Source organism: Lonchura striata, chromosome 14, assembly GCF_050655825.1.
Source record: "Lonchura striata isolate lonStrDom1 chromosome 14, ASM5065582v1, whole genome shotgun sequence".
Classification (NCBI taxonomy): domain Eukaryota; kingdom Metazoa; phylum Chordata; class Aves; order Passeriformes; family Estrildidae; genus Lonchura; species Lonchura striata.
In genome coordinates, this window is record NC_140716.1 from 15,578,738 (window position 1) to 15,595,237 (window position 16,500).

Consider the following 16,500-nt stretch of genomic DNA (forward strand, 5'->3'; position numbering starts at 1 on the left):
CCCTGTTGTGTTTGTGTATTTGCGTGAGAGAAGCAGGGCAGCAGTGTTGGAAATCTCAGGGAGTCGCTGCCATCCCTCCAAGCTCATCCCGTGTTCCCAAGTCCTGCACATCCTGAATTAAGGCATTTCTTCAGCACCACCGTGTGCTAAGGGATGGCCATTGCGATTCTGCTTCAGAGGAACATGGGGGCAGCATTCCATTATCCCTGAAGATCTCTGCAATTGGGGACATTCGGATGTTTTAGTTTTAAGGCAAAAAATTGCATGTGCTTGTTTAAAAAAAAATCTGTTTGTAAGCACCTCCAATTCCTCATCCAAAAGGAGGCACTGCTCCTGCAGTTTCTAGCACACGGAGGAGTTTTGGTTAATGGACCTTAATATTTGCATGTGATCCAGATTCGGAAAGATTGCTTTTCATCTGGTATCTGAAAATTCCCCTCTCACCCTTGGGAAAAAACTGAATTGGAAAATCAAGACTTACTCATGGAGGCTATGTTAATTTATTGCTAAAATTCCATATATTTGGAAATACCCCAAAGATCTCCTGCTACTTAAATAATGCAATGACACAATGTCACTGGATTTTTGTTGAGTTTTTTTATCTGGTTGGTTTTCCATTGAAGTTCTGAAAATGGTTCTATATACTGTGTTGTAAACAAGTGGGAGTATTTCTAGCAATGCACAGTCAATGTGCAAAGGGGTAGGAGACCACGCAAGGAATATTTTTTTGCTTTCTTCCTCAGTCCTCACAGAGAGGAGAGTTCCCATAGCACATCTTGCAGCTGCTCTATTGAGCTTCTTGCAGTATGTTTGTATTTTTATTTCAACAAGTATGTGTATGTATTTCCAAAGAAAGTATGTGAGTGGAATAGAGGCTGTGCTTGTGGTGGTGACTGAAAAGAGAAGCACAGACAAGGACATCCATGTGATATGTTTTTGGCCCCATGGTGTCCAGTTGAGGAGCTGAACCATTGCAAGCTGCACAATTGTGTGGTGCTCTGGGGATGAGGCTGCTTTGGGAATCATTCCCACTTGTGCAAGACATTCCTCAGGCAGAAAACAGCAGCCTGTCCTTTTCTTGGCCAGGAGTGGCAAACTTGGGGTGACCCAGAGACTGGCTGCCTCCAGCTTGAGGAGCAGCCATGGATGGCGAGAGACATCCACTGCTGAGAGAGGATGAGATTATCACCCAGTGAGTGTGTAGTGTAGCACAGGGCCCCAGAGCTGCTGCTTTCTGCCTGAGCTGACAGGATCTGGCAGCTGGTGTTTGACCCATAATTCTTCACCTTCAGCCATCTGTACATAATTCCACAGGTAGAGCGTTCCTCCTTCCCCTTCTTTACATTTCAAGTGCAATCTCTGCTCTAGTCAAGTTTTGCCACACCAGAGTTTGTAACCACTGAGCTGGGGCCTAATTGGAAGGGAAAACACGTCTGCTCTCGTGCCTTGGTGAATCTGTGAGCGCAGGTGTGTGTGATCGGTGGCCAGAGCAGTCACCCCCTCTCCCTCCCCTGCACGGTGCTCTTTTCTCCACCGCCTCAGCTCCCTCCTCCTGACAAGTCAGCTGAGGAACAGTGCATTCATTTGTCTCCAAGGTGGGAGGCTGTAGCGCAGAGCTGAGTAACTTGGAGACCTCAAATTAAGAATGATTCACAGTACACTGCGTGTGTTTCAAACCCAATGTGTCTGAAATTTGAATGGGGAGGGAGGGGGAAGAGGGGGACTTCAACACTCTGGTCCTTAAGCTGACAAAGGATGCACAAAGTGGGGTTCAAAGGGCTCAGGAGGGTGCGGGGAGGAAAGGGACAGCAGCCTCAGGGCACTGAGCAAGGCTTGGAGGAACCATACCCTTTGATTGGTGTGAATTGTACAAATAGCAGTGGACACCCTAGTGTGCTCATCCTGGCCAGTCACGGAGGCATCTGCTGCTGGGCCTGGGCTGGCATGCTCTGGGTGAAATCCGTGGAGGGCACGCACAGTTTGCAGGGACATCCATCTCCAGGCCGTGCTCAGCAATGATCCAAGCAGCTGTGCAATTTCCAGGGTGAAGCGGGATATAAGGAATAATGGTATTGTGTGAAATGAATGTAACCTGAAAAACTGTGCCAAAGCAGCGCAGGAGAGTAGATGAAGTGACTAAAAGTGACCATGGATTCCTGGACCTGTAACAAAAGCCAGTACATCACTGTGAAAGTAGTGCAACAACTGCACTGGCTGGTGGAGTGTACTCCTGTGTACAGGAGAGAAGTGAACCAAATTACATCCACATTAGAGTTTATCCCCCAAACCAAACCTGATGCCATGTGTTGCTGTGGTTTCTGTGACCAGCTTGCTCCCACTATTGTGTCACTTCAGCCTGCACAAATCACCAAGTGTCCTTGCTTTATAGGTTGTGTGGTAATAAAAGTAACTCCCTAAAATAATTGAGCATAATTTTGTACTTTTCTTCTGAGTCATAAGAAAAGAACCTTGTGACTGTTTCCTCCCCTACAGGCCTAATGTGGATGTTAACTTTGAAACCTAATTAAATGCTAAATGTTGTGCTATCTACATAATGCTGGTCACTGCAAGGCAATGAAGAGAAGGTAGAAGTGAAGACCCTGAAAAAAGTATTTGGAAGTAATAAAGAAAAAAAATAAGAGAAGGGTCAAGTGGAAGAAAAAAGAAAAGAGGTGGGGGAAGGGACATATACTGCATGTAGGGCACAGCTGTTTGTTATATGAGGCTCACACCACACAGAGACTTCTGATCACCTTTACTCTGGAGCCAGGCTGGGAGAGCTGGAGGGGTTCACCTGAGAGCTGAAGGTTCTTGAGGGATCTTAGAGTCCCTTCCAGGGCCTAAAGGGGCTCCAGGAGAGCTGGAGAGGGACTTTAAACAAGGGATGGAGGGAGAGGACAAGGGGGAATGGCTTCCCACTGCCAGAGGGCAGGGATGGATGGGATATTGGGAAGGGACCTTGTGAGGGTGGGGAGGCCCTGACACAGGGTGCCCAGAGAAGCTGTGGCTGCCCTTGGATCCCTGGAAATGTCCAAAGCCAGGTTGGACAGGGCTTGGAGCTACCTGGGATAGTGGAAGGTGTCCCTGCCTGTGGCAGGGGGGTGGAATGAGATGAGCCTTAAGGTCCCTTCCAACCCAAACCATTCCATGATCCATGATGAGTAACACTGGGTTTGTGCAGCAGTTACACTGTGTTGTATTGTTGCACTGAACACAGCTTGACTCTGTTTTCCTGGAGACTGGAGCATTGTGCAAGCCCAGAGATGCATCCAAAAGGAGAGGTTGGAATCAGGATTGCCTTGTCGCTTCCTTGGAAGAGTGAGTGAGACATAGTTTGACAGAGTGCAAATGAGAGCTTGGTTTGTCTGCATGTCTTGGTCTGGCAAGACTGCCTTAATTCTGTTAACATTTCAGAGTCATTAACATCTAATCATCAGCTCTGGTTGCACAACCTTAGCTTCACATTGACTGTTTTGCATGGATGCTGGCCTGCCTGCTGCATGGCAAAGGCAAGAGAGACATTCCCATGTGTTTCTGCAGGGTGCTGAAGTTTTGGCCTTTGTCTTTCTTGTGGAGCAAACTCTCGACTTGTGAGCAGCTGGGACATCGCCTGCAGCACCTCCAGGTCATCAGCAGCAACAAGAAGGCTCAAAACCAAAATCAGCTGATGAGGTATGAAGTATATGTAAAGTTGGGTGTGTCTTGGCTCTAGTCCTGTCTCCTGTGGGGAACCCAAACCATGGATCCCATGCCTGGACAGTACTAGGTCCTCACTGCACCCTATCAAGTTGCTCCATTCCCTGCTAGTTTGGATATCTTTACTCTGCACTGTATTTATATGCATATATATTTATTTTTATGTGTTAATCATGCCTTTTGCCAGATACCTTCCTTTTTCCCTAGCCCAGGAAAGGCAACTGGGATATTGCACCCCAAAAAGGTTGTACTGCACCCATGTGTGAGTGCTTTGCTGTCACTACTCCCACAGGCTCATTGCTTTCACATGTGCTGCTGTCAACCATGGCCATCCATCAGTGTTCAGCTGGCACTTTCCATAAGAGCAGAAAGGTTTAAATGCTCCCCTTTAAATGCTCCCCTAAATCCCTCCCATTCTTTTGGGGAAGCTTTTTGTGCAGAAACTGCAGACCAGAGACACCACTTACACTGGTAGAACAGTAACAAAGTGTAAGAGAAAAAGCAAACATGCAGCATAGTGAGAGGAACAGAGCAGAGATCTGAGACAGATATTGGCTGCCCTACGGCTCTTCCACAGCCAGTCTTGTTCTGCGTGGTTCTCTGATCCTGCAGGAATAGACTCCCAGGGAACACTTAAAATAGATTAACATATTCGAAGTCCATAAGTAACTGTGGGTGTTCAGTCCGATTCTTGAACAGCTCATGTCATGGAATTCCATTCAGAAGCTCTAGCAAGGAAGGAGCAGCTCAGCAGCCCTTCTGGGTTTGTGTATGAATCCAAACCCACTATTTATTGCCTTGTCTGGGAAAGCCATCTGATCTCGATGTGGATGTGCCAAGTGCTGCTGCCCTTGGTATTGTTAATTGGTAAAGCCCCCCTGAGTGTGTATATACCTTTCTGTCTAAAATTCCTCTTTGTAGCTTCAATCCCCTCTTTGCTCCCTACTAAGAAAGGTTTTGTGGTGTGGCAGGCTCTGAGTGACTCTGGGTTTAGAATCATGAAATCACAGAATATCCTGAGTGGGAAGGGACCCACAGGGGTCCTCCAGTCCAGCTCGTGGCCTTGCACAGACACCCCAATAATCCTACCCTGGCCATGCCTGAGAATGTTGTCCAAGCACTACTGGAGCTCTGGCAGCCTCAGAGCCATACCCATTCTCTGGGGAGCCTGGGCAGTGCCCAGCACCTTCTGGAGGAAGAAGCTTTTCCTAAAATCCAACGTAAACCTCCCCTGCCACAGCTCCAGCCATTCCCTTGGGTCAGGTTCCTGGTCACAGATTAGAGCTGCTCCTCAGGAGAGAGCTGTAAACAGCTGTGAGGTCTCCCTTCAGTCTTCCCTTCTCCAGGCTGAACAAACCACTCCTGTGCTTGGCTACATAAAGAGCAGCACACCAGTGGAAGTGAAAAGATTCCAGAATTGTTCCTCTTCAGTGAGTTGTCCTGGTGTCCCTGGGACATTAAAGGTGCTACATAAGCGAAGCAAACAACTGTCATTGAAACATTAAACACTGTCCTTCCTTTTTCTCTAACTCTGTTTCTCTCTACCCTGCCTGCAGGAAAGCCAACATCTTTGTGTCTCTGCTGATTGATGTGGCCCTGGGGATACTGCTGATGTCGTGGCTGTACAGGAAGAACCGCATTGGGCACCTTGCTGACACTCTCATCCCTGTGGCTGACGTAAGTCTGGCCAAATCTCATCCCCTTTCACCTGCTCTGGGTTGGTTGTTAAGGAGCAATGCCTCACACACAAGCTTTCAGAGAGACCTGTCTGAAGTCATGCAAATTAGATCTCCTCAAGAGCAGTGAAATCTTCAAATCAAGCCTGTTGGAGCTGCTCAAAAGAAACTCAGCTCTGCTTTGCATGTGCTGTGAATAGTAATTAGATGTTTATGGGAGGGCTCCTCCAGCTTCTAAAGGACCAATTATGGCTTGGACAAAGCTCTGCAGCTGTAGGTTGGGTGGTTGTGTGCTTTTATTTTTTTCTGGAGTCAACAGAAAGTGTCCTCAAGTTGTTACTATATGGGTTGTTCATGGTGAAAAAAAAAGCTGTAACCTGGGTTGAGTCTGATAAACTGCTGGAAAGTCAAATATTACAAGCAGTGCAGCTGTGCTTGTGGAAGGAGTTTCATGGGGAAGTCCAAAGGATTTGCTGGTCAGGGTACAAACACCTGAAGTCCTGCCTAAGAGTTCTGGGATATGGCTAAACTAGGAAAACCTGTCATGTGTTGTGATTTTCTTAAACATAACTCCTCTTGCCCACTGAAATCCCTCAACGTCATCAGAAATTCACAGATAGTGTGTATGATTCACATAGTCCTGCTTTTCTGGTGGTTCATTTTAGATGCAGAGCTCTAGTGTATCTGTTTAATGACAGTAAGAAACATACTTCACAGGCTGGAGACCACACCACTAATCTGAGGTCAGGGTCAGCTCTCTTTTAAGAGCTTCTGTGTTTTGGGATTACATGTGCAATCAATTTTGAGCCCTACCATGCAGCTGCACAGCCTAATCCTTTCTCTGCCCACTTTTCTTTCATTTCTGAATGGGTCTTTCCATTGGTTTCTTTCTAGCAGCTGGAGAATGTCTTCTCTCTGCTCTTTCTCCAGCTTCTTGGTTGGGAAGAAGGTGATTTTGATCAGAGAATCCCAGCAGTGGTTTGTTTTTCCTACTTATGCTGCATTTCCTGGGAAGACCATTTCCCTTGACGATGATCTTTTTTGGTCCATGTCTAACTCCTTAAGTATTGCAAGGTCTCTGATCATTCTTGTACATGCTGGACTTTCAGAAAGCATGTATGGATTGTCCAGCATAGCTATGGATCAGGATTATTGCTGGTTTTCTTATCTTTCATAGTCAAACTTTTAATGACAGCATGTATGCTGTAGACACTACTCAGCAGTGGTGGTGGGTAGGGAAAACCACATTTATTGCAGGATACTTGGTCTTGTGTTTGAGCTATACACTGCAAATATTCTTCTAAGCCTTATTCCTACATCTTTCCCCTTACAGATATTTCAGCTGGAGAAGTTTTAAGTTCTCTAGAGCTTTCCCTTTGGGACTACTGGAAGTGCCCAGCTCTCAGAAATCTGATTTCTTAACAAGTCTGCAGGGAAGTGGCTTTGGCTGCATTCCTGGTTGCACAGGTGGCTCCGGGAGGGATTCCATCTGCCCAGTGTCTTTGGCAGATGGACGCTCTCTGTGCTCAAGGTGTGTTCAACCCCAGCACCTGTCCTGGACAGGCTTTCTTGTGAGCCCTGTGCTGTCACCAACCTCAGCTTAGTGCAATTTTATTATTTCAGTTTCTTCTTTGAAATAACACATTCTTGTTATTCTTGATGGAGAAGCACAGGCACAATGGACATGAACTCCATAGTTATTTTACTGATTTACTTTGCTCACCAGTCAAGTATGGTTGCTTGTTTTTTCCTCTTTCAGTAATTTAGCTCATCTTTCACTCAACTTTGCCATCACAGTGACAGCTGTCTTCACCAAGTCTCCTCCATGCTGGACTCTGTTACCTGGCTATCACCAGGAGCTGTTTGCTTTCTTTCTTGGATGTGCTGATTCCTCCATGTCTGGGGGGACTGATAGCCAGACAGTGCCTTTCTTCCCTGTTTTTCTAGGCTTATCAGTTCAGGCCACTCACAATTTTTCTTTTTTCCAGTCTTACTTTCTTCTTTCAGGCATATGAGATTGTGGACATAAAATCATTTGGAGTCTTTTTACTCCTGTTGCTGGGCATTCATTTATATGCATTATGTGCAGGACTTTAAAACCGCAGATCTGAGTGATCCCAAAATATACCAACGACTTTAGCATGTGGTGTGCAAGCCAGCACCACTTCTTTTCCAGTATGACAGCAAAATCTCCCCTCAGCCATTCAGCAGTAGGTTTCCTCTCTGCTGCTGAGTGTCCATCTGGTCTGCATTATTCCCATCACTGGGCTTTCTCAAGTGCTTGTGTGTTGCCAAGTTCAGTAACTCAGCATTCCCTGTGTGCAGAGAGCCCCCGTTCCTTCCCCAGCACTCTTCTGCTTTGAGTTGTGCCCAGATATGCTGATAGCATTGACCCTACACCTCTGTGTCTGTTGGTAAGTAGAACATTGGATATCTCATTTGCCCCAGAGGGTGCTGGCACTGCCCAGGCTCCCCAGGGAATGAGCATGGCCCCAAGGCTGCCAGAGCTCCAGGAGAGTTTGGACAATGATCTCAGGGATGCCCAGGGTGAGATTGTTGGGGTGTCTGTGCAGGGCCAGGAGCTGGGCTGGATGATCCCTGATTCCAACTCAGAATATTCTATGTTTCTATTATAACAAGATTGTTATGTATAATGAGGCTATATACATAACCTCACTTTAACCTTACTGATTTTAATATTGACAGGCTAGCTTTATATAACACATAACCTTACTGGTTTGATTGATTGATTTTAACATTGACAAAATCCCAGCTGTGTGGGGCCTGGATACAGTGCTCAGGATTTTTCCAACCAACATCTTTCTGGAAGGAAGCAGTGCAGGTGGTTTGTTTTGACTCTCAGCACTGCCAGGGTCACAAGCTCAACCTGCTGCCAGGAGTTCAAGTTGTGTTACCTGGCCATCCTCTGTCATCCTCTGATAAAATGGATCTCAAATCAGCACTTGGGTGGCAATTGTTGATGCTGCAAAAGACATCCCTGAGTGCAACTCCCACTTTCCCAGCGTGGTGAGCTGTACTGTGCTGGCTGTAATAACAAGCTGCTTTTGTCATTCAGTGAGGCAGATGTGATTCAGAGACACCCAGGGAGTAACTGGCAAGGAACTGTTAGGAAAGACTGATTTTTGAAGCAGACTTTCAAATCCAAAATGGAAAACTTGAATAATCTTCTCTCTGTAGGTGCCCTCACAACTCCTACCTTCCTCCTTCTCTTGATCCCACCAGGCTTCCCAATGGTTGTCCTTACTTTTGCCTTCCACAATTCAGCCTTCTTTCAGAAATACCTGACTCAAAGCTGTGCACTGGTTTTAAACAGAACTGCTTATAAATTATCTCCTTTTTTTCTCCCTTTATCTCTTTTATCCTTGGCAATGTCTCTTTTTCCTAAGTTGCAATCTGTTTGAAACAGTTACATATTTATCATAGACTTTGCCTGCAAATTCTTTCCTGGGGCTTGGAGGTAATTGGGTGTATGCTCCTAGTCAGTCTTGTTCCACTGATCTGAAAACAAAGCAAGCAGAGAGAGTACTTCCTGAAAAATATACAAAATAGTGTATCTTAGAGCCCCAGCCAGCTGCAACAGACACAAGGCAGGTGTGTCTGATAGGGAGAGCTTTGGCTCTGCACGCTCTGACTTGCACCAGATAGAACCCTTAAAGCTGGAAAAGATCTTTGGGATCACCAAGTCCAACCATCAGCCCAGCACCACTGTGTTCACCACTAACCCCTGTCCACAAGGGCCCCCAGGGGTGGGGACTCCACCACTGCCCCAGGCAGCTGTGCCAGTGCCTGACCACCCTTTCAGTGAAGGAGTTTTCTCAATATCCAGTATAAACCTCTGCTAGTGCAACTTGAGCTATTTTCTCTCATCCTGTCCTGGAAACCACCAAGGAACCGAGAGTTCGACCCCTCCTGGCTGTCCCCTCCTGTCAGGGAGTTGTGCAGAGCCACAAGGTCCCCCTGAGCCTCCTTTTGTCCAGGCTGAGCCCCTTCCCAGCTCCCTCAGGCCCTCCTGGTGCTCCAGCCCCTTCCCCAGCTCCATTCCCTGGAGCATCACAGTGCCCTGTGAGTCCTTCTCCAGCCATGTCACATCAGCATTAGTCCTCTGCAGATGGAAACTAGGAAGCAGAGCATGACAGGAAAGAGAGTATTTCCACAACGAGATCATCTAACCCTCATTAGCACCAGTCTCTCTCCAGCTGGGTCATGTCCCAGTACCCTGTTATGAAACACTTCCAAACCGCTGTATCTGATTTATTAATATGCCCACATTCAGTATTCATGACTGAAGGAGGAGAATCAGACTCACCATCACCTTTCCTGATTTTACTTGCTATTGATCAGTCCTAAAATATCTATCTGGAAAACAACCTGCAAGGTTATGCCTCAGGACTCTGTTTTGAGATGTCTTGCCCAGCTAAATAACAGCAAGGTAGGGCACCTTCCCAGGGCTACGTGCCCCTGTCAGGGTTTAGCAGCACCTCTGGGACTGGAAGCCTCCAGAAATACTCCATGCTAAAACTCAGCCTTGCTGAAGGACTGCTTTCAAGCATTTAAATATTTCATTAAAATCCCCAAATGCTTTTTCTAAGTTACCAATCCAACACTTTAAATATTAAAACCAGTCTATTTATAAAGCAGCAAACGCTTTTCAGCCACAGAGGTGAGCTCCATGGGATCCAATCAGTGCTGACTTGCAGTGAGACAGAAAGAAAAGTAAGGGAATAGAAAGAGAAGCCTTTTGGAGAAGTTGAAAATGGAACCATTCATTTTGCCACCGCACTAAAAGTAAATGTTTACAAACTCATTTTGCCAGGGTCTGTTGGTTAATAAAGAAAATGGAACCATTCCTTGGAAATATTTTTTCATAGGGAAGTTATACATGTGAATGATAAGGAAAATAGGCTACACTACATCAGCTTTAGAGTGAGGCTTGGTGGTTCTGCATGTGGGCAGTTTTCAGTGCCCTTTACTTGCATGGGCTGTAAGTGGGATTTATGGAGAAAGAGGGCTTTTCCTCACAATCCCTGTCCACGTGGGACAGTGTAAGAGGTCACTTCTTCCTGACATTTTCCCCACCTGTTTGCTGAAGGTTATCAGTTCCCTCAGCTCACAGCTTGGTAACTGGAGCTCAGCAATGGTTTCAGGTCAGGGGAGCCAGAGTAGGTGTGAAGTTCTGAGAAGAAAAATCACCCAACTGCAAGGGGAGTGTGGAGTAGTGGAATGGAGAGAGAAAATCAAAAAATAATACCAGCCTGGGCTAAAATCACCAGAAGCAGTGAATAGCAGCTCTCAGTGAAAGGTCTGAAGCACATTTGAGGTAGGGAAGAACAAGCCCAGAGCTGGGATTTGGTTTGTTCTGCAGCAGTGAAGTGACAGCACATGGTCTTGGACCAGGTCCAGAGAAGGGAACAGAGCTGGGAAGGGGCTGGAGCACCAGGAGGGGCTGAGAAAGGGGCTCAGCCTGGAGAAGAGGAGGCTCAGGGGGGACCTTGTGGCTCTGCACAACTCCCTGACAGGAGAGGACAGCCAGGTAACAAGGGACAAGACAAGAGAAAACAGCTTCAAGTTGCATCAGGGGAGGTTAAAATTGGATATTGGGAAAATTCCTTTATGAAGAGGGTAGTCAGGCATTGGAACAGGTTGCCCAGGACAGTGGTGGAGTCACTGGAAGTGTTCAAAAAGCTATGTGGATGTGGCGCTTGGGGATGTAGGTTAGTGGTGCACCTGGCAGTATTAGGTTCACAGGACTTGTTGTTGGAGGCCTTTTCCAATCATAATGATTTTCTCATTCAGTGATGTGGGGAAGACTTCCATTAGTGTTTTTCCTCAGTGATTCCAAGACTGCTCTGTTGCTGGGATGCCATGAGTACCTGTCTATGAAGCCTGCAGAGAGTGATAAGAAGATCAGGGTTATTGCCTAGTACACCACAAAGTATCAGGAGAGTTTGTGCATGAAAGACATTTATGTAATTGTGTTTTTCACTCTGCTCCAAACAAACATAGATTGTTTATAAAAATTAACTCTCTTTTGTCCATTAGTGCACTGCCATCTTCCCCCCCTTTTAAAATCCTAATAGCCTTCCCCAAACTCAGCTCTGACTTTTCACCTGAGTGTCCCCAGAAGTGAATATGTGCACCAGCATTTGCCATCTATTTCCAGAACCCTCATTACCCCAAGAAATCCCACTGTGCAAGCCTTCCAGAGGTGGCCAGAGGTGACATAGTTCCATGGTCCCAGCACAGAGACCACTGAAGCAATTCAGGTTCCTCTCAGCTGTTGTGGTTGATTCAGTAAGGAGTTATTAAAAGTGCATTTCTGATTTAGGTAGTTGTCTGTCAAGCAGTCGTTTGGATTTTTTCGCACTGGTTTGAAGGTTGTGGTGGAATACTTGAAGAGCAGCAGTTACAGTTCACTGGTCCTGTTCAGTGTGATTGCAGTCTTTTCTCTCCATGGCCTGGCTTCCTTGTGCTTGCAGCATGTGGCTGAAGAGCTGCAGGACCTGCTCCAGTGGCTGATGGGAGCACCAGCTGGACTGAAAATGAACCGAGCCTTGGATCAAGTTTTGGGCCGCTTCTTCCTTTATCACATCCATCTTTGGATCAGTAAGTGAAATTGTTTAACTTTCCAGCCTCTCTTTTCATCTCTTCCCTCTGAGTGTTTAATGTTTGCCTAGAGGTGAGTAATGAGTCAAAATGCAGTTCTGCAAGTACAGACTTGTCTGGGAGTCTTCCTGCTGTGGGAACTGAAGCCAAAGTTGGATTCCCACACAAGGAATTCATGCATATTAAATAAAGTGCTGGTTTTGATGCTCTGCAAGAAGTGTGGATGCTGCTGGGACTTATTTCCTTGGTGTCACTGGTGATGAGTGTCCAAGGGAAGGTACTGCTGTGAGGTCTTTTGTAGGGTTTTGTGGTCTTTGCCATGTGAGAGGCAGCTCTTGGGATAGGGATGAGAAATGTGCAAGGATGCAAGTGTCTGTCCTGTGCTATCACCAACTTCAGCTTAGTGCAATTTTATTATTTCAGTTAGTGCAATTTTATTATTTCAGTTTCTTCCTTGAAATAATGCACACTTGTTATCCTTGATGAGGGGTACAGGCATGATGGACATGAACTCCATAGTTTTTTTACTGATTTACTTTGCTCACTAGTCAAGTATGGTCTTGTTTCTTGTGACTTTGCCTACTTTGGTAATGAAAGAGACTGTTTGTCCATACTGCTGTATTTTACAAAAGCCATATGAGGTGGCTTTTGTGGGAAGAGCAGAAAAACAGGAATGGTTGCAGTGTTGATGTGTGCAGTTAAAAATGTACTTAAGAACCTGGACACAAATGCAGAAAATCAAATGTTACATCCCTGGAAGTGTTCAAGGCCAGATTGGGTAGGGATTGAAACAACCTGGTCTGGTGGAAAGTGTCCCTGCCATGGCAGGGGGGTGGCACTAAATTATCTTTAAGGTGCCTTGCAACCCAAACCATGCCATGCTAACACCATGAAATCCCATGGGAAAGGTGACTGCTGTGTTCAAGCTGTGCACATTCCTCCCCATTCTCCCAGTGCTGCCCCACCTTGGGGCAGAAGGAGAGGGTTTTTTTTTGGCCCTCCTAAAGAGAAGATGGCATCTAAAGGAATTTTCCAGCTTCACTTCCATGTTTCCATGGCTCTGATTTCTGGAGCAGTGTTCTAGGGTGAGGGGAATCAGCCTTTTGAGAGGGTCGAGAGGGAGATGACCCAATCAAACACTGACCCTCTGCCATGTCCACCAGGCTACATCCACCTGCTGTCCCCCTTCATTGAGATGATCCTGTGGTACGTGGGGCTGTCGGCTTGTCTGGGCCTGACCGTGGCTCTCTGCATCCTCTCTGACATCATTGCACTCCTGACCTTCCACATATACTGCTTCTATGTCTACGGGGCCAGGTGAGTCCCCCTCCCTCTCTGGGCTTTCTTTGGAAACACCTCAGGCTGTGGTGAAGCATTCAGTCCTGGTGTAGTTCTCCTGAATTCACAGTTTAATCCACAATAATTTCTTGCAGTTCTTTAAGCCTGTAGAAATGATGGCCACGGCAGTACAAGCAACCCATCTTTCATTTCTCCTTCATTTAGATATTTATCTGTCGTGGTAGTGACCTAGAAAAATGAAACTACATGACAGGCAGAGGACAAGAAAGCAGCTCACGCCATACCTTTGATTCAGCCTCATAGTACTCTCCTCCACTGCACCCTGCTAGAGATTTGGAGGGGAACTGGAGAAGAGGAGGAGGAGAGGGGTACCCCTGTAGTTTTGAAGAAGCCCCAAAATCCCTGTCTCTGCCCCGCTTCAGGGGTCCTTGCCTGCACTGTGGAGCACAGGTGGCAGATTTGGGGTTACAGGGGTCTGTGACACTATCCTGGTGTCATTGTCTGGAGGGTCTGTGGCCTGAAAGCTGGGCAGAGGCTCTGAGTGAGGAGGGGGAGTTGGGGGGCTTTGGGGCACATCTGGGGCATGTTGGGCTTCCTGTGCAAGAGGTGTCCATCACTGTGCTCTGTTCCTGCTCTCCTCTAACTTGTGCTGCACCAAGGGGCGTGGCCTTAGAGTCATGGGCAGGTGTGTGCCAGAACCTGGAGGAGTTGTCCTGGGCTCCCTCCTGCCTAGGGATTAGTGCACCAAGCTGTGCCTGCCAGTCTGGAGGCACCCTGCCAATTCCTTGAAGCAGTTGGTGTTCCTCAAACCAGATTCTTCTATTGGATGAGACTCCTTGCCTCTGCTTTCACATTGCTGCTGTGAAATCTGAGCAGCCTCCACACCTCAGCTGGCCTGGTTTGCCAGTCTGGCTTTTGTAGCTCAGGTTTTCTCAGACTCTGTTCTACCCCAGACATTGGCCATGTACCCTTTCTTTACATCCCTGTATGTTGGCACTGCTGCCCAGGGCTTTTTGTGCCTTCTCTCCATCCCAAGGGTTCTTTCTTCCTTTATCTTATTCCATAAAGAGGTGTCTGTTTCCTGCCCCTTGTCACCCCAAATCTCATAGCACCAAGTTCTGAAAGCCTAAGGAAGGGATGCAGTAGGGGCCACCATATATTTCACTGGTTTCTTCCCACTCTTAAGGATTTTTAGAGCTGTGGGTTACTAGAGAAGCTTCAGGGGCTCCACTCTTCTCCCTTGCCTCTCTGCTGGAGAGGCACAATTGCATTGCATTGACTCAGGTGTGGGGGTAAGACCTTGGCCAGCCCTTTCTGGAAGGGTGTGAAGGCAGGGGAAGGTACAGATCTGACCTGGGGAGACAAAGTGAGCTTGGGGAAGTAGGATTGCTGGTTCTTTTCATAGAATCATTGAATGGTTTGGGTTGGAAGAAGCCTTAAAGCTCATCTCATTCCAGCTCCTGCCAGGGGCAGGGATACCTTCCACTATCTCAGGTAGCTTCAAGTCCCATCCATCCTGGTCTGGGCCACTTCCAGGGATACAGGGGCAGCCAGAGCTTCTCTGGGCACCCTGTGCCAGTGACTCAGCACCCTTTTTCTGGAGGGAAGGTGTTGCCATGAGGCTGGTGATTGCTGCAGCTCCAGGGCATGGCCTGGCCATTGCCCTTCAGTGGCCCAAAGTTGGCTGCAGTAGCCCACATGCCAGGGAGCAGCCCAGGTAGGGTTGACTGAACCATGAGTATTTAGCTGCATCATTCCCAGTGTATTTCTTTTGCCACTCCTGGCTCTGCAGGGGGGTGAGTAGCTGTGGGGCTGTGCTGGTGACAGCTGGGTGGAGCTGGAGCTGGGAGCTGCCAGCTGTGCTGTGCTGCAGAGTCTTCTCTTTGCTCAGGCTCTACTGCCTGAAGATCTATGGCCTGTCCTCTCTGTGGCGCCTGTTCCGGGGCAAGAAGTGGAACGTGCTGCGGCAGCGTGTGGATTCCTGCTCCTATGATCTGGACCAGGTAGTGCCACAGCCCTGGGGACACCCCAGGGCACTGCCCTTGATGATGCTCTCCCATCCTGCTCTGACTGATACTGGGACACAGACACAGGAGCCTTTGTGGTGCCCAGACACTCTGGGCCCATGGCTCTTCTGATGCCTTACAGCACTCCTTGACTGCCCTGCAGCACCCCTTCATTGCCCTGCACTCCTTCCCTGCCCTCCAACACCCCTTCCTTACCTGCAGCAGTTTTTCCCTTGCCTATACCACTTCCATTCCCTGCACCCCTCCCCTTCCCTGCAGCACCTCTTCCCTGCCCCCCTTCCTTGCACCCCTTCCCTACCCTGCAGTCTATCTGTGCTCTGCAGCATCCCATCCCAGCCCTTCCTTTCCCTTTGCCCTCCCGTGCCCTCCAGCACCCCTTCCCTGCTCAGAGGGCCAAACTGTGACAAGTGCAGAGCTGCCCTGAGTGCATGCCAGGCACCCGGCGAGCTGCAATGGGTGCTGCAGATGCTGAGAGCTCCCAAGCCTGGAGTGGGAATGGGGGAGGGATGGAGGCAGTTGGAAATGTGGTGCCCAGCAGTGTTGCCACAGTAACAGCCGTGGCAGCGTTTCTATTAAAAGGCCCCCGTTTCATTCACGTTGTGCTGGAGCCTGGCCCACACACTCTCACTCAGGCAGAGGCAATTTTTTGTGAAGTGCTGTAAGCTCTTTTTAATTTCTGAAACGCCATGCAAAAGTCCAGCAGAGCCGGGAGTGCTGCAGGCCAGCAGCTGCAAACATCGCTGAAATAATACAATAATATTTGGAAACTTGCAGGGTCAGCACCTCTATTACAACAGATAACCTTGAGCTTCTTGCACCACAACTGAAAGATGGTTTTCTGTTTCTTTGGTGATTAAAAGCCTCTGTGCCAGGTTTGCATCAGGGCTTACTCCCTGTGTGCTTTGAGGAGAATTGGTTTGGCACTTGAGGCTTCATCCTGCTTCTCTGGAGACCAGTGGGAATTGTGTCACTGGCTGGGTAGGAAGAGACATTCAAAGCAGACCGTAAAAGACTTTTGGAGGTTTAAACAACTGCAGTAGTGTGACAGGAGAAGAGAGAAGAGAGAAACAACTGCTGCAAGGAGCATGGATTGGATTGTGATCTATTCCTGGTTACATCCCTAAAGCTGTGATGCTGATCCTCCATGCCATGGCTGCTGGGTTGTTTTCTTTCATGAT

The 16,500-nt window shown here is 47.7% G+C and overlaps 1 protein-coding gene across 8 annotated transcripts in view; it reads left to right on the plus strand.

The window, feature by feature from the left end:
- Window positions 1–16,500, plus strand: part of PIGQ (phosphatidylinositol glycan anchor biosynthesis class Q) — a 37,263-nt gene that overhangs the window by 6,007 nt on the left and 14,756 nt on the right. For 7 of the 8 annotated variants that reach the window (XR_014958559.1, XM_021529652.3, XM_085592588.1 and 4 more), the window contains exons 3-7: window positions 3,541–3,672; window positions 5,253–5,373; window positions 11,870–11,996; window positions 13,160–13,313; window positions 15,187–15,298. Coding sequence is in view for 7 of the 8 variants with exons in the window: in XM_021529652.3 (XP_021385327.3) it covers window positions 3,541–3,672; window positions 5,253–5,373; window positions 11,870–11,996; window positions 13,160–13,313; window positions 15,187–15,298 (646 nt within the window). In the remaining variant the exon portion in view is untranslated. The remainder of the gene's footprint in view (window positions 1–3,540; window positions 3,673–5,252; window positions 5,374–11,869; window positions 11,997–13,159; window positions 13,314–15,186; window positions 15,299–16,500) is intronic. The other variant, XM_085592589.1, reaches the window with a different exon arrangement.